The sequence below is a fragment of the Bos indicus genome, chromosome 2 (genome assembly GCF_029378745.1).
Source record: "Bos indicus isolate NIAB-ARS_2022 breed Sahiwal x Tharparkar chromosome 2, NIAB-ARS_B.indTharparkar_mat_pri_1.0, whole genome shotgun sequence".
In the NCBI taxonomy this organism is placed as follows: Eukaryota; Metazoa; Chordata; class Mammalia; order Artiodactyla; family Bovidae; genus Bos; species Bos indicus.
The window spans coordinates 1,013,560-1,035,759 of NC_091761.1; the positions used below are offsets into that span (position 1 = coordinate 1,013,560).

The following is a 22,200-nucleotide window of genomic DNA, read 5'->3' on the forward strand; positions in this document are numbered from 1 at the left end:
AAAGAACATTAGTGCTTGATGAAGCTGCCGGGTCTTCAGTGTAGCCCCATGCACACATGAAAATGAAGAATCCACATGTACATGCATTAGCACACAGTGGATCCAGAGAACCTGTCAGACTGCCCTTCATTGGTATCTAGGTTTTCAACCTGAAGACATGAAAACAAGCTCGCTAAAACAGAAGGAAGAAAACAAAACCATTTGGTCTTCCAACATTTATTAAACTGCCAGTCCTACAGAAGATATTTTGAGGTCCTGGAATGAGCAATGAATGTATCTGAGAAGCTCACTGCTGCCCCCGTATTACTGCTCCCCGTCTCCTAAGGGAGACACTCGGCAATAGGTTCTGATGGGACAGTGGGTACCAGGGAGCTGGAGACCGCAGCCCCCGCATGGTGGGCAGGCAAGAAAGGTAGGCAGGGTAGTTTCTGGTAAGATCAGGCCTCCAAGTTTGTCTAAGGACGCAGGCGCACACCCATCGAGGAAACTCCTCATGTTAAGCGTTCAGTGCTATGTACTTTGCTCTCAGCTCTTCTTTAGCTGCACCCTGCAAATTCTGATTTACTTCCTTTGAGACTTCTCTTGCCCTAAGGATCATTTAGAAATATGTTAATTTCAGTGTCTGGAGATTTTCTTGTCATCTCTTTGTTACTGATTTCAATTGAGTTCACTGTGGTCAGATAACACTGTAATATTTTGATTCTTTGAATTCTGTTGAGGTTGTTTTAATGCCCAGTATATGCCGAGGTTGCTTTAATGTCCAGGATATGGTCTATCTTGAGAATGCTCCATGGGTACTTGAAAAGAATGTGTGTTCTGCTGTTGTTGGGTGAAGTGTTCTACACGTGTCCATGAGATCCTGTTGGTTGATGGTGTTCATTCTTCTTTGTTGCTGATTTTCTGTATACTTATTCTTTTGATTACTAAATGAGAGGAAAGTTGACCTCCCCAACTACAACTATGGAGTTGTTCATTTCTCCTTTCACTTATGTCAGTTTTTGCTTCAAGTATTTTGAAACTGTTGTTTGCAATTCGGATTGCTATATCTTCTTGGTTGCTTGACCTTCTTCTCATTATGTTATGTCCATTCCTCTTTGCCCCTGATGTGTGGTACATGTTTTTCCATCCTTTTACTTTTAATTTACTTATATCGTTGACTTGAAGTGAGTTTCTTATGCAGTCGTACTTTTTAATCCACAATCTCTGCCTTTGAACTGTCTTTAGACTACTTACATTTAATACATTTACAAATAATGCAATTATTGATTTTTAAGTAGGCTCTTTCTTCTTCTCTTCCTGTGGGTCACTTAGACATTTTCTGGAATTCTGTTGTGACATAACTGTGGTATTTTTGAGAGCATCTCTTTGCACAGGTCTTTCAGTGATGTTCCAAGTTTTACATTATATGTTATGTGAGTTAACCTATGAGCTTCCCTGGTGGTTCAGACAGTAAAGAATCTGCCTGCAATGCAGGAGAGCCAGGTTCGATCCCTGGGTTGGGAAATCCCCTGGAGAAGGGGATGGCTACCTAATCCAGTATTATTGCCTGGAGAATTCCACGGACAGAGGATGTAATGTGTATGTTGTATTATACATTATGTAAGTTATAGGTTATAGAAGTTACCACTTTTGAATGAAGTGTTTTAGGATTTCTCCTTTTAGGTCTCTGTATTCTTTCCCCTTCCCCTCTTATAATTGTCTTAAATATTTCCTCTACAAACACAGAGAACTACATCAGGACAAGAAGATTCTGAATACCTGGACTAGCAAGTCTGGTTGTTCAGCTCTGAATGAATATCCTCAGGAGTTTTGTTGTTCAGTTGCTAAGTAGTGTCCAACTCTTTGTGACCCCCATCGAGTGTAGCACACCAGGCTTCTCTGTCCTTCACTATCTCTGAGAGTTTGCTCAAATTCATGTCTACTGGTGCCATCTAACTGTCTCATCCTCTGCCTCTGTCTCATACTCTCCTTTTGCCTTCAATCTTTCCAAGTATCAAGGACTTTTCCAATGAGTCAGCCTCTTCACATCAGGTGGCCAAAGTATTGGAACTTAATCTTCAGCATCAGTCCTTCCAATGAATATTCAGGGTTGATTTCCTTTAGGATCTCCTTGGAGTCCAAGGGAATCTCAAGAGTCTTCTCCAGCACCGCAGTTCAAAAGAATCAACACTTCAGCTCTCAGCCTTCTTTATGATCCAACTCACACTTGTACATAACTACTGGAAAAACCATAGCTTTAACTATATGGACTTTTTTCGGCAAAGTAATGTCTTTGCTTTTCAATATGCTGTCTAGATTTGTCATAGCTTTCCTTCCAAGGAGGAAGTGTGAAACCTCATCAGTCATCAACTCTCAGGGGATCATCCTATCCTCAAGGCTTATGGAGGCTGTTCTAGGTGTTTCCTCTTTCTCCTGAGCAATGAACTCTGCATTCCGAGCCATGAGCATCTAGAATCTCACTGCCTCTCAAAAGAACCTGTTCTAGAGTGACTACACTTTAACCAAAAGGAAAACTGGGATATCACACCTTGTTTCTTATATGAGTAGAAAGCTGGAAACCCATTGACATGTAAAATCAGGCTTTTCCTGGCTCTGTTCCTAGAGGCTGGCTTTTCCTGGAGCGCCAGAGATTGGTGGCACAACCTTCATTTTTCTTTTCTTTTTTTGGCTGCAACACCTGGCATGTGGGATCCTAGTTCCCTGATCAGGGATTGAACCAGTGCTCTCTGCAGTGGAAGTGCAGTCTTAACCACTGGACTACCAAGGAAGTCCCAGAACTTTCTCTCTGCTCTTCTCTGATGTGAATTCCAGAAGCAGTCATCCTCATGGAGTAAATGACAATAATAAATATCCCATCAAAAAAACAAGGGTTTTGTGACAATGACATGCGTTCTATCTGCTTTGCATCACATAAAATATGTTTCTGATAGCCGTGAACTGTCCCAGAAGAGGAATACTCAAATACTTTCCAGCTATAGTAAAAGCATATTAAAAAATAAATACATTCCCTATTCTTCACAATCCTTAAAGTATAAGCCCTGTTAATTTTACCAGTGATGATGTACAGTAAACTTACTCTCCTGAAGTATTGTTTTCATTATGCTGGCAAGTGGAAAATTATAGTTAGAAAGTTGCTTTTCACTTGAAATGTATGAGACAGCTGCCAAATTAATTTCCTGTGTGCTACTTCCTAATGTTATGGTGCAGGTCTTTTTTGTTTCTCATCCTGCATATTGCATATTCTCCCCACCCCATCTCCTTCAATACACCCAAACTGTACAGTTAGTGTATAAAGTACATAAAGTACAGGGAACACTCCTTGGGAGGCAAGTGTTGAAGATGGCAGAGGACCAATTTGGCAAAGAAGCGGGATCTGTCACTCGCCACTTTGAAAAAAACCTACTCAAGCAAAAACACCTATGTGATTCCTCTTCTAGGAAGCCTGATTCTTCTTGTCTTCTGCTCACCTTTGTTGTTGTTATTCAGTCATGAAATCATGTCTGACTCTCTACAACCCCATGTAGCCCACCAGTCTCCTCTGCCCTCTACTATCTCCTGAAATTTGCACAAATTCATGTCCATTGAATCGGTGACGCTAGAATTTTGTCAGAATCACACTGTTGTTGCTATGTTGCTACTCTTTGCGACCTCATGGACTGCAGCACACCAGGCTCCTCTGTCCTCCACTATGTCTTGGAGTTTGCTCAAATTTATATCCATTGAATTGGTGATGCTCTCTAATCGTCTCATCCTCTGTTGGCCCCTTCTCCTCCTGCCTTCAGTCTTTCCCAGCATCAGGGTCTTTTCTAATGAGATGGCTCTTCACATCAGGTGGCCAAAGTATTGGATGTTCAGCTTCAGTATCAGTCCTTCCAATGAATATTAAGGGTTGATTTCCTTTAGGACTGACTGGTTTGATCTTCTTGCAGTCCAGGCGAATCACATATCATGTTAAAGTCTGAGAGCACCGCTGTAGAATTGTTTCACACAGATATTCTATTTTCTTCTTTTTCCTGAATTTGCCCCAAACAAAGCATGGCGGTGTCATTTCATTACCCAAAGATGATGACACCATCTTGAATCATTTGAAACTTGTGAGTTCAGCTCACTGGCACTAAAGATAATCAAGCTATAATTCCTGATTTCATCTCTGGCAGCTGAACATATTCTCATCAGCAAGGGGTGGCCGTGGACTGGTTTCCAAGGTTGGGAGGGAGTGCAAACATGAGCACAGTTTTGTTGTTTAGTCACTAAGTTGTGTCTGACTCTTTTGTGACTCCCATGTTCTATAGCCCACCAGGTTCCTCTGTCCATGGAATTTCACAGGCAAGAATACTGGAGCGGGCTGCCACTTCCTTCTCCAGAAATTTCTATCTTAATCACCAAAGTTTCTAGTTCTGTCTTCAAAAATTACATAAAACTTCTTTTAGTTCCAAGGGGGTTAAACACTGTATTTTAATTCCAAAAGGAGGTGCATTAGAGGATTTATTCTCGTCCTTTTTAAGTTATCCACTTCATGCCCTTACCAAGTGGTGGAGGAGGAAGGCTGAACCCACACATGAGCCCAGACTGTATTATCTACCCATTTCCAAGGTGGAAACACTGCTGCACATCTGAGTTCTGCTACATCTGCAGTGAGAGGATGGAAATGAAAGGCTCACACTCTAAGGAGGCTCCCAACCTCCCAATTTAAAGGGTGGGCTGGGTACCCAGCTTCACTCCACCAGCAGCTCAGACACCGAGACAATGCTTTCCTGTGCAGTCCCAGAGCATGGACGTCACCTGGGCGTGGGGAAGAGGCAGAGTCTTGGGCCTCATGTCCCACCCCACCCGTCACCTGTCCTACCTGCACAGCTGCTCAGCAGCAGTACTGAGCAGGGGGCTTTCATCTCTAACCCCCCAGCCCCGAACCTGTGAGGCAGGTGCTGTGGTCAGTTAGTCTGCTGCCATGCTTTTTATGACGATGATGTATTATTGCCCCTGTAACATACTTTACTTTGTACTTGTCTGACTTATTTCCTTAGGAGTCTGACTTCCTACAAGCAAGAATATTTAAATACTGATGAATACAGACGGCCTCCTAGGATTCTGTGTACTCCTACAGCCACACTTAAGGCAGCACGACATTACAATTTAGAAAGGTGCTAACTGAAGGATACAATCACGTTTCGTATGTGGCATGATGTGTGTGTACTTAGTCACTCAGTCATGTCTTTGCTCCTCTATGGACTGTAGCCTGCCAGGCTTCTCTGTCCATGGGATTCTCCACATAAGAATACTGGAGTGGGTTGCCATTTTTTCCTCCAGAGGATCTTCCCAACCAAGAGATCAAACCCGCATCTCCTGCATTGGCAGGCAGATTCTTTACCACTGAGCCACCTGGAAAGCCCTATGTGGCATACATTTAAATTACTGCAACTAAACTTAATCAAACTAAACTTCAAAATACACTTCACTGTGAACTTAAAAATCATAATATAATATAAACACAAAAGAACTTACCTTTGATCCATGCAAATACTGAGGTTGTGCATTTGGCTGTTTATCTCTTTGAAATTCTTGAGAAAACGGTAATACTGTCCGAACAAATCTAAACAAGATTTTAAAAGAGAAAGAAAATAACAAATTTAACGGTACTTCTTTAAAATTGAGAACTTTTCTATTACTCATCAATTAACTCTTCCTCCCAATTAATCATCACAGAGGAAATCAAAACCCATAGTAAGAATGAGCTATAAATGCGAAGAATTGACTCACTGGAAAAGACTCTGATGCTGGGAGGGATTGGGGGCAGGAGGAGAAGAGGACGACAGAGGATGAGATGGCTGGACGGCATCACTGACTCGATGGACGTGAGTCTGAGTGAACTCCGGGAGTTGGTGATAGACAGGGAGGCCTGGCGTGCTGCAATTCATGGGATCGCAAAGAGTCGGACATGACTGAGCAACTGAACTGAACTGATAAATACTCTCAAGTTTGATAAATGTACTCAAAGTTCAAAGAAACAGAATGAGAACACCAGGGCCCTTCTAGAACATAAAGAGAGTCTGCAGAGTGGGCGCCAGAACCATTTCAGGCCTCACTCATCTTCTGAAAAGGGGCCTGTGGACACAGCAATGAGGCCAGGGGACAGGAGTAGGAAGGCAGATTTGAGCAGTGATGTCACTTAGGTCACTGGGTATGAACTAACAGAAGATGAGTCCAAAAACACACTTGTGAAGCCAAGAGACTGTGGCTTCATAATGTATTAAGAGCCACTGAAAATGAAACAGTTGGATCTTAAAGCAGAAATATCAAAATTGACTAAGTTTCATCAGAAGGGGTCATTTAAACATATTAAATTCTCACAAAGAAGCATGATAAAAAACAAGTCATAGATACTAAAAAACTATAGTCATCAAGACAGTATGGTACTGGCACAAAAACAGAAATATAGACCAATGGAACAAGATGGAAAGCCCAGAAATAAACCCATGCACCTATGGTTACCTTATTTTTGACAAAGGAGGCAAGAATATACAATGGGGCAAAAACAGACTCTTCAATAAATGATGCTGGGAAAACTGGACAGCTACACGTAAAAGAATGAAATTAGGACACTTCCTAACACCATATACAGAGATAAACTCAAAATGGATTAAAGACCTAAATGTAAGACCAGAAACTATAAAACTCCTAGAGGAAAACATAGGAAGAACACCTGATGACATAAATCAAAGCAAGATTCTCTATGACCCATCTCCTAGAGTAATGGAAATAAAAACAAATGTAAGCAAGTGGGACCTGATTAAACTTAAAAGCTTTTTCACAGCAAAGGAAAGTATAAGCAAGGTTAAAAGACAACCCTCAGAATGGGAGAAAACAATAGCAAATCAAACAACTGACAAAGGATTAATTTCCAAAATATATAAGCAGCTCATACAACTCAATACCAGAAAAACAAACAACTCAATCAAAAAGTGGGGAAAAGACCTAAACAGACAATTCTCCAAAGAAGACATACAGATGGCTAACAAACACATGAAAAGATGCTCAACATCGCTTTTTAACAGATACATGTAAATCAAAACTACAATGAGATATCACCTAATGCCAATCAGATGGCCATCATCAAAAAGTCTACGAAGAATAAATGCTGGAGAGGGTGTGGAGAAAAGGGAACGCTCTTGCATTGTTGGTTGGGATGTAAATTGATACAGCCACTATGGAAGACAGTATGGAGATTCCTTAAAAAACTAGGAATAAACCACCATATGACCCAGAAATCCCACTCCTAGACATAAACCCTGAGGAAACCAAAACTGAAAAAGACACATGTACCCACTGTTCATTACAGCACTATGTACAACAGCTAGAACATGAGAGCAGATGTCCTAGATGTCCATCGACAGATGAATTTATCACAAGTTGTGGTACATATACACAACGGAGTATTAGCCATAAAAAGGAATGCATTTGAGTCAGTTCTGATGAGGTGGATGAACCTAGAGCCTACTATACAGAGTGAAGTAAGTCAGAGAGAGAAAGATAAATATTGTATACTAACATATATATATGGAATCTAGAAAAATGATACTGAAGAATTTATTTTCAGGGGAGCAATGGAGAAACAGACATAGGGAATAGACTTATGGACATGAGGAGAGGGGAGGAGAAGGTGAGATATATGGAGACAGTAACATGGAAATTTTGTTACTCTGTTTCACGGAAACATGTAAAATTTGCTGTATGTCTCAGGAAACTCAAAACAGGGGCTCTGTATCAACTTAGAGAGGTGGGAAGGGGAGGCGGATGGGAGGGGGCTTCAAGAGGGAGGGGATATATGTATATCTATGGCTGATTCACGTTGAGGTTTGACAGAAAACAACAAATTCTGTAAAGTAATTATCCTTCAACTAAAATATAAATTTTTTTAAAAGTCCTGGATTTGTTAATTATTAAATTCTAAGAACCTGATTAACATATAAAAAGAGTGTAACTGTCAAAACACTACCAGCTCATGAAACAAACACTTGCAACCAAGGGGAGGAGCGGCCCGTGGCTCTGAGCACATTGACGTGGAAACACCACAGTGTTGAGTGGCTGGATTTTGTCCTTAACTTTTAAAGAATGCTGAATTTTGGGGGGTAGATGGTCTGTTAGGGTGTAAAGTAGCCACTGGGCTTGCCAGGTAGCTCAGCTGGTAAAGAATCCACCTGCAACTCAGGAGACCCCAGTTCGATTCCTGGGTCAGGAAGTTCCCCTGGAGAAGAGATAGGCTACCCACTCTTGGGCTTCCCTGGTGGCTCAGATGGTAAAAAATCCACCTGAGGGACTTCCTTGGTAGTTCAGTGGCTAAGACTCCAGGCTCCCAATTCAGGGGCCCCAAGTTCAATCCCTGGTCAGGGAACTAGATTCCCACATGCTGCAACCAAGACCTGGTGCAGTCAAATAAAGAAATCAATATTTTTTAAAAAATCCACCTGAAATGTGGGAGACCTGGGTTGGGAAGATCCTCTGGAGGGCATGGCAACCTACTCTAGTATTCTTGCCTGGAGAATCCCCACGGACAGAGGAGCCTGGTGGGTTAGAGTTCATAGGGTCACAAAGAGTCGGACACGACTGAGTGACTAAGCACAGCACACAGAGTAGTCACTACCCTAGTGCTGGCACTAAGACAGGCCCTGCTGGCAACTCTATCGAATACCTGAGTATCCAGAGAGCTTTCCCCACTCTTATAGGCAGCCTCAAATGACTCCTAGTCCTGGTGAGCTGTGGAAACAATTCCATCTACAGTTCCCTGGCAGCTGTTCTTCTACCAGCCTTGGGGCGTTCCACTCAGCTCACACAGTTTAATACTCAAGAATGGGGACTTCCCTGGTGGTCCAGTGGTTACCACCCTGTGCTACCATTGCAGCAGATACAGGTTACATAGGTGGTCAGGGAACTAAGATCCTGAATGCTGTGGGTACAGCCAAAAAAAAAAAAAAAAAAAACCACCAAACCAACGTGCACACACACACACACACAAAACACAAAATACATATTCAAGCCAAGACTGGGCTTCCTGGTGGCTCAGATGATAAAGAATCTGCCTGTAATGCAGGACACCCGGGTTTGATCCCTGGGTTGGAAGATCCCCTGGAGAAGGAAATGGCAACCCACACCAGTATTCTTGCCTGGAGAATCCCATGGACAGAGGATTCTGGGAGGCTATAGTCCATGGGGTCGCACAGAGTCCGGACACAACTGAGTGACCAACAGACACAAAGGGCTCCTAAGCTGGTGTCAGGAGCTCTTCCTCTGATATTGCTCTCCTTTCCCATACTCTGCCGTGCACATCCAGCCATCTCAGCTTCTTTGTCTCCTCCACCAAGCAAGACCTCCAAAGTGCTTTCAGGTAGGAAGCCAAGGAGCCACACAGCTCCATCCTTCATTTCCTTTCCCTCCAGGAAACATCTGATGAAAACAGTTGTTTCATAAATGCTGTCCAGTTTTCCACTTGTTTAAGGTGAAAGAGTAAATTCAAACCCTGTTACTCCATTATCTCAAATAACTTTTAAACACCACATTTTGATTATACACATTTCTCAATCTAAAGACAAAAAAATGGGAACAAGCGCTGAATTCTAGTTAATAGGTTTGTGCTTCACAGTCAGAAGGCTAAGTAATTCTGAAACTACTTTCTTCATGTCCCGGAATTAAGCAAATGAATAAATACATTAAGAATGACAAAATAAGAATTCTCAATATAGAAGGAAGTTAAAAAATGGAAATGAAGCCTGTGTCGTTGACCTGGAATTGAAGACAAAGCTGTGAAAATTCATGGTTTCAATATAGAGAGAGCTAGGTACAAGTAACATGTGAGTGAATTGAAAGTCACTCAGTCATGTCCAACTCTTTGCAACCCCATGGACTATACAGTCCATGGAATTCTCCAGGCCAGAATACAGGAGTGGGTAGCCTTTCCCTTCTCCAGGGGATCTTCCCAATCCAGGGATTGGACCCAAGTCTCCCGCATTGCAGGCAGATTCTTTACCAGCTGAGCCACAAGGAAAGCCGAATAAGTAGTATGCATGCATGCTAAATCTCTTCAGTCATGTCTGACTCTTTGTGACCCTATGGACTGCCAGGCTCCTCTCTCCATGGGAGTCTCCAGGCATAGAATACTGGAGTGGGTTGCCATGCTCTCCTCCAGGGGATCTTCCCAACCAAAGGACTGAACCTGTGTCTCTTATATCTCTTGCATTAGCAGGCAGGTTCCTTAACCACTAGCACCACCTGGGAAGCCTGGATACAAGTAGACACACTCATACACATTATGGGTTTGTGTCCCCCAGAAGATAACTTGAAGTCTGAATTACTAGCACCTCAGAATGTGCTCTTATTCAGAAACACGGTTGTTGCAGATGTAATTAATTAAGATGAAGTCATGCTAGAGCAGAGTGAGCCCTTAATTCAATGTAACATGCCTCATTTCCTCACAGAAGAGGGGAGAGACACGTGAGGAAAATGCCACAGGCCAACAAAGATGGAGACGAGCCGTGCAGCTGCAGGCCAAGGGCGGCTTGCTACACCAGAGGCAGGAGAAACCAAGAGAGGGCCCCAACCGGCCTCAGAGGGAGCACAGCCCTGCCGACACCTTGGTTTTGGACGTTTTGCATCCAGAACTGTGAGAGAATAACTTTCTGCTGTTTTAAGCCCCCCAGTTTGTGATAACTTCTTCTGGCAGCCCCAGGAATCTGGTACAGCACAGGTGCGAGTCCTTCCCAGCTCTGACCACTGAAAGGAGGTGAGACCAAGGACACCCCAGCAGCAGTGAGTACACCTAACACTCAGACTTCGCTTAATTTTAAAATATTCTCCATGAAAAGGAATCACTGACTCACAGATTACAAGAATAAAGAAGGATAATTCTAAGATGAACCTGGGACTTCTTGTGTTACACACGATGGGAGGCTTAAGAATAATGGGACAGCCAAGAAGACAGAGAAATGGGGCAGAAGGGGCTCCCATGAGCCAAGACAGACGTGAGCCACGAAAACGAAAACCAAGTCATGACAGTAACAGATTATAACCCTGTATTAAAATCCCCATAAAAACTGCTAACACGTACAGCAGAATGCCAAAGAATAACTATAGATGGAATGACAAGGTTGGAAAATCACCACTGTTCAAACACCACAGGGATAATTATTTGGGTAATTTGGCAGGCTACAGTCCGTGGGGTCACAGCGTCAGACAAAACTGAAGTAAGTTAGCATAAGCAGCACCCTAACGAGGGGATGGATGTTACAACAGCCAGTGATGGGACACCCTGTGGTTCACTGCACTCTGGACGCTCCCTCCTCAGCAGTCTTGCTGCCAAACAGGCACACTTCCCAACAGCTGGCTTACTTTGAGGGCTATCATACTGTCAAAATCAGTAGCTGTACAGGTTAAATTTAAGTCACATGTCACCCCATGTGACCTCCCAGAGTCACCAGGCATAAATTATTAAGCAGAAATAAGCAGCAAAATAAGTAGGTATGACAAGAAACAAATGGAGTGTGGATTTCCTGGAAGCAGCTCTCAGAAAACCCTCAGTATAGAATTAAGATACTGGATGGCATAGTTTTGTCTGTCTTCTCAGGTTTCCACATGCAAGGTGGAGATATAAAATCCTATTTTTCACTGTCTTTTCCAGATAATGAAGCTCTAGGGGATCTACTAGAAGACTGTTAAAAATACAGAAGTAATTGGCTTTGCCTATGCTAAGAAAGGTGAAGGCCACCAGAGCTGCTCTGGTGAAGATGGTATCTCTGAACTGCACACGGGTTTCTGGGCCCAAGAAGGCTGAGGTCACTTTATGCTGGCCCCTGCCAGACTGCAGCTCCTATGCATGTGAAACTGTATTTCCTTGCGATCACCAAGCCTGTTGAAGGCAGCACAGGCTTCAAGAGCCTGGGGCAGAGCCGCGTATCAGCACCTCCTGGGAGGCAGGAACACATACCACCAAGTGAAGGCAGCCTCCACTTGAGGCTGTCCGCATGAGCTCTCACATGGAACGGGCTAAGGGGACTGAGGGCAGAGGGGCCTCAAGTCAGTTCATACGCCCTGTGCTGCAGCGTCCTCCACACCCACAGCTCTACAGCCTGGAGCTGGCCCCACTCCTGCTAAGGCCACTGGCACCACTTCCTGACCTGAGTCCTGGCAACCTTGTCTCTGATAACAAGACTCCTGCTGCTACCAGGACATGTGGCCTGGCTGGCGGCTTGTTCCCCAGAATCAGCCTCCATCAGGCAAGGGTACCCACGTGAGCCCAGCTGGGCAAGCAAGGCCTCAGCGTAGATCTCTTTTCCTAACTTCACACTCACTGCTCATCATGCCTGGAGGGTTTTCAGAAAACACAGTGACTCAACAGCAGGGTTTACATGAATTTCCACCATCAGGTAAGTTTCACTTGACCCACTCACCCAGCTCCCACCCCCCCCCCCCCGCGCCCTTTCACACAGCTTCTGTTGTTTCTGAGCCCTCAACCCGCTGGGCTGTCCAGAACAGGCCAGTGCTGTACACATGCAGTGCAGGGGGCACAAAGGGGGTCCAGGGAACATTTTCAATTGTTCCTTTTGCAAGATCTTTGGGAATTCTTAAGGGCTACAAAATGCTAGATGATCAAAAATGCAATCTAAAATAAAGAAAAAAATTACAACTCCTTATGTTGCCTGATTCTAACCCTCTCGCCCCCGCCACCACTGTAACATGTTTTCTCAGTTTGTCTGTAACAGGGTTCTGATGCATTTCACTTTGGGAGATGCCAGTTCTAAGCACTAGGCAAAATAATTTTAGGGATATAATGAAAGTGAAAGTAGCTCAGTTGTGTCCAACTCTTTGTGACTCTATGGACTATATAGTCCATGGAATTTTCTAGGCCAGAATACTGGAGTAGGGAGCCGTTCCCTTCTCCAGGGGATCTTCCCAACCTAGGGATCAAACCCAGGTCTCCCACATTGCAGGCAGATTCTTTACCAGCTGAGCCCCGAGGGAAGCCCAAGAACACTGGAGTGGGGAGCCCATCCCTTCTTCAGGGGCAGGCAGATTCTTTACCAGCTGAGCCCCAAGGGAAGCCCAAGAATGCTGGAGTGGGGAGTCAGTCCCTTCTCCAGGGGCAGGCAGATTCTTTACCAGCTGAGCCCCAAAGGAAGCCTGTTAACAGACACAACAGAAACTAACTCCCAAAGTTCCAAACGGACCAACCAAAGCAAAGAAAATCTTGTAAATGGCCATGAATTCGATTTTCAAATGCACAATAAGCATGTATGCACCCTCATGAGCATAGAATACCCCTCGTTGTGACATATGACGTGAAAAAAAGAATGTGAATTTAACAGTATGCCTCCATTTTTGCAAAATAAAAACTACACATGTATATTTGCCTGTATGGCAAAAACTCTAAAAGACAGACATTTTACAAGGGAAATCTCTAGGGATTTAATTATTTTCCCCATTATATCCCATACACACATACACACACACAAACACACACATGACTTCCAGCTTTTCCACAACTATGATGCATTACTTGTGTAATAAAAATGTTTTTCTAGTTAATTCAAACCCCCAAAAAAACTTAAGTTTGGTTTCAGTGGATTGCACCCAGTTGGGCACAGGGCCCCTGACCCGAAGCGGCCAACCAGGGCTCCTTCACCAGTGGCTCTCGTGGCCATGGCCACATGCCCCCTGCTGCTACATGGGGTTGAAAAGATGGCCCTAAGGGCACACCTCCATGTACCAGCAACAGGCCTGTATTCCCACAAGGAAACCAAGCCTGGTGTCCCAAACAGACAATGGCAACAGCAGGTATGGTCACGCCAAAGGAGGGCCTCCCTTCTGCCCTTGGGGTTGAACCTCAGCACCCCGGATTAAGACACAAAAATCTAGGATGAAAAGTCAGTAGTGATTAAGCTTACACTTAATGGGATGGGATGTTCAGATGCAGTAGGGAAGCAAAGTAAAAGCAAAAGACATTTGCTTTAAAAAAGTGGTCATCACGCTCAAACACACATAGTCTCTCACACACACCCTCATTCGCCCGCACTCCTATTTCTCACACCCACCACGTTTTCTCTTTCACAAACACACACGTTCCCATGAGTCCCTGGCATGTGCTGACACAGCAGAAATGAAGCTCTGCACAGAGCTGGAAGTGACACAGGACCATCCCAGGATGCGGATGTACCCTGAGGCTGGATCACGTGACACTGCAGCCAGCAGCCACGCCGCTACCCAGCAGGCCACTCTGTGCATTCAACACAGTAGTGAAATGGTAGATGGGTGGAGGGAGGCTAACTGGACCCTCACATGCTCCAGCACCCCAGAATGGAAGCATGCAAAGTGTCGAGTCAGCCAGCACATCCCAACATCAACAGACGTAAAAGCATGGAGGTGGTGTAGATCCAGCAACTGCACCACAGATTTGACCCTGGGCCCCACGGGAGTGCCCTCAATAGGAACCCTGACCTGCATGTGTTCTGCACATGGAAGCCATGACCACAGAACCAAGGGCTGGCCCTGGGCTGCACTGTTTAGAGGAGATCACGAGGGCCTGCATATCCTGGACACGGGGAAAGATGGGCCCAGAGACCATCCTTTCTTGATGCCCAATGACAGGGGCACCCAGAGCTGTCTGTGAGGCGACATGCTTACCGGTTGGTGGAGCCATTGTAGCAGTAGTTGGGCAGGAAGTCATAGTTGAGCTCCCAGAAGACATGGAGGGTGATTCTCCCGTAGGGTGCAGACACATTGTGGTTGGCCTCCCGGAACATGGCATCAAAGCTGTCCAGAGTGAGGTACTTGCTCAGCAGCTTGTGTGTCATGCGGTTGATTTCTAAGAGACCATCCAGCTCCTACGGGACCATAAAGTCAGGCACATGAGAAGAGTCAGGTGTGGCATGGTGGCCTCCACCCTCCACACGGGCAGGGCCGTGGTGGGGGCTGGAGGCGGATGGGGCGGACAGGACACAGACAGGAAGGCACTGCACCGAGGTGGGGTCAGCGTACGAGGCAAAGACCCACGTGGTGGGGGTCTGTGGGGACCCGGCGTGAGGACCTCCACCCGTGGCAAAGGTCATGAGGAAGGAGGCTCAACATATGCAAAGGCGGGATCGAGCCTCAGGAGTCCCCCTGGAAATTCTCGAGCATCTACCCCCAAAAAACCAGAGTCTGCCTACTTTACTGCTTTGTGCTCTCACCTCTGACTTTAGTGGGGGCTGTCCCCCACCACCATCTCGCTCTCTCTGATAAAGAGTTAACTTACAGCTCCAGTTAATAAGTTCCTGGGCATTAGGAGTGTTTAAATCCAAACCCCTTAGATAGCTCTCTAACTCACCTGACAAGTTTACTCGGATTCCTACAGCTATGCATATGATTGTTTACAGTATCCCAGCCTCGAGAGGCACGGGAAGCTTAAAAGATATTCAAATAGCTTAGAGCCTCTCAGAGAGTTAGAAACTGTCAGAATAAAACTAGTAAAGGATTTCACTGATGAGCCAATGCTTGCTGCCAAGTTTCCACATCCCCTGTATTGTATCCTTGAATGTGTATTAATTAATATACTTGGTATGCAGACAAAATAAGTAGTGGCCTTGGTGTTAGCAACTTTAGACCCTTAAGGTAATAAATTCTTTCCTTTGTTGTAAACCCACTGCACCTCTGCCCTATAGGAATGCAACTTTATCTAACACCTTCGGAGGATGGCGCCAAACCTTAAAATAATTACTCTTAGAGAAAATAAGTCTTACGGTTGACAAACCTTTGTCAAGAGTCATAAAATGTTAATAGGCCTTCTGGCTAGAAGATGATGTAAATCACCTAAACCATGTATAAGATAAGTTTGCAGAAAAGAAACCCTGGTTCAATAAGGATCAAAGACTGCTGACTTTGTATGATTTCACATCCCGTATTATCCTCTATGTGCAACTTAGGGTATAAAAGCCCCTGTTGAAAATAAAGCTGCGGGCCTTGCTCACCAAAGCTTGGTCTCTCCATGTCATTCTTTCTTTTCACATTCCGGCTGAAGTTTCCATCTGGAGTGTGGAGGTCCTCTGCGACCATTTATTTGCCTGGGCTTCTAAGACCCACTCAAGAAAGTGTCTAAGGTGGGGCACCTTCCGCTATTCGAGAGGGCGCCTGCGGCCTCCGTGGTCAGAGCTAACCTGATGTCACAGGTTACATTGATTTTCCGCGTAAACCAAGCTACTCAGCCTCTTTTCTCTGCTGAATTTTCCTACTGAGCTATCCTCATTCTGTTACTCTTTATATCTCTAATTAATATTTAAATAAAGCTATAAGCTATTGTATCCAGTGAACTCGCCAAAGCCGTCTCCCCTTCCAATACCCTGGATCAGCCGAGGCTGGACCTCGGCAGGGGTCTGACAGGTGATGCGAGCTTACTTCTCACACCTAAATTCATCACGCCCTCTCCAGTGTTCTAAAAATGCCCCTCCTTTCCACGGTCGTCCCCCCACAGCCACTGTCCATTCTCCACGGTAGTGACCCCCTACTGGCCGACGCTATCCTCCAAACCCTTCACGGGGCAGAGAACACGGAGATGTGTCCACCGCACTGATGACAGACTGTGTGTGCTCGGGTGTCAGTTTCAGCCAGCTTCCCTGAAACACCTTAGGAAATCCAAAGCTGTGTGGCAACACTGGCAGCACGCGCAGAGGCGGCCTTCCAGGCTCTCACACAGCCCTCTCATAGACCTGCCCGGGTCCGTTCCATCCACTGCGGCAGCCACTGACCACATACGGCAATGAACACGGCTGGCCTGAACCGAGCTGTGCCATGTGTGTGAGATACGTACAGATTTCAGAAACCAAATGTGAAAACAAAGAATATAAAATATCCACACCAATAAAATTCTTTAACGATTATATGTTAAAATGTCGACTTTTGGATATATTGGGTTAAATAAAATAAAAATAGATTATTAAAATTAATTCCCCCTATTTCTTTCTCCTTTTCTAATGTGACTACAAGTAAATTTGAAATGGTCTCTGTGACTTGCATTCTGTTTATACTGGTCAAAGACTCCACTAAGGCACGAAAGACCAAGGGCATGAAAACACTATGGCCAAGTCCAAGCCAGGCTGAAGGGAAGGCCACTTTAGGCTTCGCGCCCCAAGATGGCCTGGATCCTGAGGAAGGATGGGGAAGCATGCTCACTCCTGTGGAGATGCTCTGCTCAGAGGTGAGCCCAGGGGACAACCCCCACCCACTACTGATTCTAAGGACAAAGAGTTTTCCTGGAGTTATCACAAGTTCAGTAGCATGTGCCTGCAGCCATTATTCCTGGAAGACAGATTTGGCAAAAAGATCCTTATGTTGCACCTCCTTTTCTGCCAGCTCAGGTCTGAGGACAACTGGATTTTTCTTTCCCTAATCACTCTGCTCAGATAGCCACAGGACTTTTCCTTTTCTTCAAAAGTCCAATACTACAATGTTCACTACAATGGTCCTTGGTAAAGTTTTCCCTGGTTTGTGGTATTTGCTTCTAATAAGCATTTATACTGTGTTTTTTATTTCATCAAAGTTTTCTTGAAATAGCATTTTTAATGTTTGTTCCATCTCATTGTTTGGTTTTTGTCTTCAGGGGGCTCTATGACACGTTATGTTGAATCTTCACTATCTCATCTTCTACATGATTTTCTCTCAAATCCTTTCTGTCTGTCTTCATTTCTTTTTAATTTAAACTTTTCACCTTTTACTCTTTTACCATATCTTATGCAATAGTGAGATGTAACTATGTGTTCTCTGAAGTTGATTTGGAATTGCGAACACTGAGAGCAAATGCCTAGGCAGGCCCAGCTCAGTGAGTGCACACTTTTGGAGTTCTGTGCAAAAACTTCAGCTACAATCAGGTCAATTCATCAATAATGATGAAAGCAGTAGCAGCTCCAATCCTTGCAACCAGTCCTCCCCCGCGTGTGCTGCACCTGAAAGGAGGGTGCACTTACAACTATCGATGTCAGGTCTTCACTCTCAAATCGCCCAATTGCCAGTTCCAGGGACTTGTACATGGCAGCGGAGACGCGCTGGGTAATCAGACGATTGAGGTCGATGGACCTGCCCAGAAGCTGGGCACAGAGGGTAGAAAGTGTGAGCAACAAAAAACAAACAAGCAAGAGAATATGTATCTACTCCCAGAAAGCTATTCCAAAGGATAAGGCAAATAACATACAAAATTTAGAAGGCGGTACAATCAAATATCCTATTTTCCTAGAGCTGAAATTCTGCAAGTCAAAGCTGTAAAGTACTTTTTATAGCATTCATTGCAGCGAATTTGCACTTGTATCACAGCAGAGATGCCAAGCCTCCTGGAGAGCCTGGGCCTGTCACTTAGTGCACCCCTTGTGATGGGCTCAGGGCCACCTCCCAGCAGAGTGGCTTGTGTGTGCCTTTCCTCCACTGTGTCACAGGGATGGAAAGGAGAAAACCCCTCCATCTCTACTGCAGAGTAGTAACAACAAGGGTATACCTCAGTATCGTTTCAATACCATAAAGATACAGACAAAACCCTGGTGAAAATGCCCCAAAATATGAATGGTGGTTATCTGTGGATTGGAGAAGGGAATGGCAACTCACGCCAGTATTCTTGCCTGGAGAATTCCATGGACAGAGGAGTCTGCAGGGCTATACAGTTCATGGGGCCGCTAAGAGTCAGACATGACTGAGTGACTAACACTATCTGTAGATAGAATGACATGAAACTTTCCCTACAACTTTCTGTATTTTCCTTTTGATTATATATACATATATTATTTTTAAAGAAACAAAACAAGCACTGTATTCTTACTCTTCATGCTGGCCAAGAAAAAGCTCCTCCCCACCACTCTGAAAGTCTTAATCAGTTGTGTCTGACTCTTTGAGACTTCATGTACTAGGTTCCACTGTCCATGGAATTTTCCAGGCAAGAATATTGGAGTGGTTAGGCCATTCCCTTCTCCAGAGTATCTTCCCAATCCAGGGACTGAACCCAGGCCTCCTGAATTACAAGCAGATTCTTTACCACAGAATCTGAGCCACAGCGGTAAAGAATCTGCCTGCAATGCAGGAGATGCAGGTTTGATCCCAGGGTCAGGAAGATCCCCTGGAGGAGGCATGGCAACCCACTCCAGTATTTCTGCCTGAAAAACCCTATGGACAGAAGAGCCTGGCAAGCTACCGTCCATGGGATAGCAAAGAGTCGGACATGACTGAAGCTACCGAGCACACCACTGTAACAAGTGCCGAATCTTCTTTCACTCAAGTTCTGGTTTTTGGGCTCCTGGAGAGGACCCGCGCTTGGGCCAAGCCCCCGGGAGCTGCGCTGGGCAGCATGCCCAGTGTGTCAGGTTCCCCAGGAGAAACTGTTTATCTTTAAAATCCCAGCTATTGACAGGGATGTTCCCACAGCCAACACATACTGACGTCCATTAAAATCTGAGAAGCTGTAAGAAAAACCCCACGTTTCCATGGCCGGCTCCGTGTCTCACTGCACCCAGGAGTGACCTGGCTCACCTGCACGTGCCTCTGCTTCAGCAGTGTCTCATAGCGGTTGGATGGCGGGAGATGGATGGTTGCGCCCTGATTCTTGCATTCTGATCGTAACCGTTTATCAAGAAGCAAACTAGCATGGAGGGAAGAGAGGACAATTTCTCATGCACTATGAATTTTAATGGAAATGTCAGATCAAATTGCCCAAGATTTTGTACCCAAATTGCAAACCACATACTTACCTTCCTGCCATAACCTTATAATATGCAAATATCTGGTCTGCCAGCTTATAAACAAATTGGTCAAAACAGAGATTCACCTGAAGAAAAAAAAAGCATGCATTGAATTCTGCTTCCCTAGGGACTCCCCTGGCAGTCCAGTGGTTAGGACTCTACGCTTTCACTGCTGAAGGCACAGGTTCCATCCCCGGCAGGGGAATTAAGATCCCACAAGTTGCACTCTCGCCCCAAATTTTGCTTTTCTGAATTAAGATGAAATTTTTAAAAAAAACTTAAAAAATTTTTTGATTGAGCAATTCAACTTCTAAGTATTAATCTAAAGGAAATGGAAACACTAATTCAAGATCTATACCCTGAAGTTCACTGCAGCACTAGTCACAGTAGCCAAGACACAGAAACAACCTATGTGTTCACTGACGGATGAATGGGTAAGGAAGTTGTGGTGTGTACACACGCACACACACAGTGGAATACTGCTCTGCCATAGAAGATAAGAAAACCCTGCCAATTTTCAACAACATAGATGGACTTTGAGGGTGCTAGGCTAAGTGAAGTAAGTCAGACAAAGACAAATACTGCATGATCTCACTTATATGTGGAATCTTAAAAGAATAAAAACAAACTCATAAATTCAATGAACAGATTGGTAGTTGAAGAGGTGAAGCATAGGATAAATGGGTAAAGGTTGTCAAAAGGTACAAACTTCCAGTTATAAAATAAGTTAAGTCCTAGGGATAAAAAAAAACCTAAAACCACAGAACCTCAACCCTTCCACAAAATCTCAACTCTTTGTTAAGGCAACTAAAAGAGGTTCTCATGAGAAAGGATACAACTTTACCATCCAATGATAGAAGATTAAATCCATTTCAGTGTGACCAGGAGTAACCACCACACTACCACTGAAAATTATGTCAGAACCTTTCTTAATGATGGAGAAAAATACTTCAATTCTCCTAAATGTAAAGAAATATTAAAAAGTCTCTCTTTATCATGTACTCCCAGGGGGCTAATGTGCACTGCATTTGGGCTCCTCCAGGGGGTATAGTCAAGGCTATGGTTTTTCCAGTAGTTATGTATGGATGTGAGAGCTGGACTATAAAGAAAGCTGAGTGCCGAAGAATTGATGCTTCTGAACTGTGGTGTTGGAGAAGACTCTTGAGAGTCCCTTGGACTGCAAGGAGATCCAACCAGTCCATCCTAAAGGAGATCAGTCCTGGGTGTTCATTGGAAGGATTGATGTTGAAGCTGAAACTCCAATATTTTGGCCACCTGATGTGAAGAGCTGACTCATTTGAAAAGACCCTAATGCTGGGAAAGATTGAGGGCAGGAGGAGAAGGGGACGACAGAGGATGAGATGGTTGGATGCATCACTGACTCAATGGACATGGGTTTGGGTGGACTCTGGGAGTCGGTGATGGACAGGGAGGCCTGGCGTGCTGCAGTCCATGGGGTCACAAAGAGTAGGACACGACTGAGTGACTAAATTGAACTGAACTGAACTGAGGGGGTATACCCCTGCCTCCAGGCTGTATGTCCCAAGGGCATCTGCTCATGGCCTCTCCTGGGCTGCCAAGATTAGTCAGGAGATGCAGGGTGGACAGTCCTGGGACTTCACCCTCAAGACTGTATTCTCACTTGCAAATGGGATTAGCTCATATCCCCAAACCGTGATGAAGACACACTGTGCTCAGAGTGGAGCTGCCCCAGGACCCATGGGTCTCTCTCCCCAGCCTACCCTGCCTCACCAAGGAATCCAGAGCATCTCCCTGAGGAAGTGTTTCCTGTGGTTTTCGTGAGGATACAGGGAATGAGGCCATTCTGGCATGACCTAAAACAAATCCCTTATGATTATATAGTAGCAATGACAGATAGATTAAAGAGATTAGAGCTGACAGAGAGAGTGCCTGAAGAGCTATGGACGGAGGTTCGTAACACTGTACAGGAGGTGGTGACCAAAACTATTCCCAAGAAATAGAAATGCATTAAGGCAAAATGGTTGTCTGAGGAGGCCTTACAAACAGGTGTGATCACACATCTAGAGCCAGACATCCTGAAGTGTGACGTCAAGTGGGCCTTAGGAAGCATTACTACAAACTAGTAGAGGTGATGGAATTCCAGTTGAGCTATTTCAAATCCTAAAAGATGACGTTGTGAAAGTGCTGTACTCAATATGCAGCAAATTTGGAAAACTCAGCAGTGCCCACAGGACTGGAAAATGTTAGTTTTCATTCCAATTCCAAAGAACAGTGATGCCAGAGAATGTTCAAACTACTGCACAACTGCACTCATCCCACACACTAGTAAAGTAATGCTCAAAATTCTCCAAGTTTGGCTTCAACAGTATGTGAACCGAGAACTTCCAGATATTCAAGCTGGATTTAGAAAAGGCAGAGGAATCAGAGATTAAATTGCCAGCATCCTCTGGATCATAGAAAAAGCAAGAGAATTCCAGAAAAACATTTATTT

General features: G+C 44.6%; 1 protein-coding gene across 1 annotated transcript in view; it reads right to left on the reverse strand.

Moving 5' to 3' along the window:
- The window catches only part of CYFIP1 (cytoplasmic FMR1 interacting protein 1), a 108,737-nt gene that overhangs the window by 14,386 nt on the left and 72,151 nt on the right, over positions 1–22,200 (reverse strand). Inside the window, 5 exon segments of the mRNA XM_019968645.2 lie at positions 5,503–5,590; positions 14,665–14,864; positions 17,976–18,095; positions 19,519–19,627; positions 19,737–19,813. Coding sequence (XP_019824204.2) covers positions 5,503–5,590; positions 14,665–14,864; positions 17,976–18,095; positions 19,519–19,627; positions 19,737–19,813 — 594 coding nt within the window.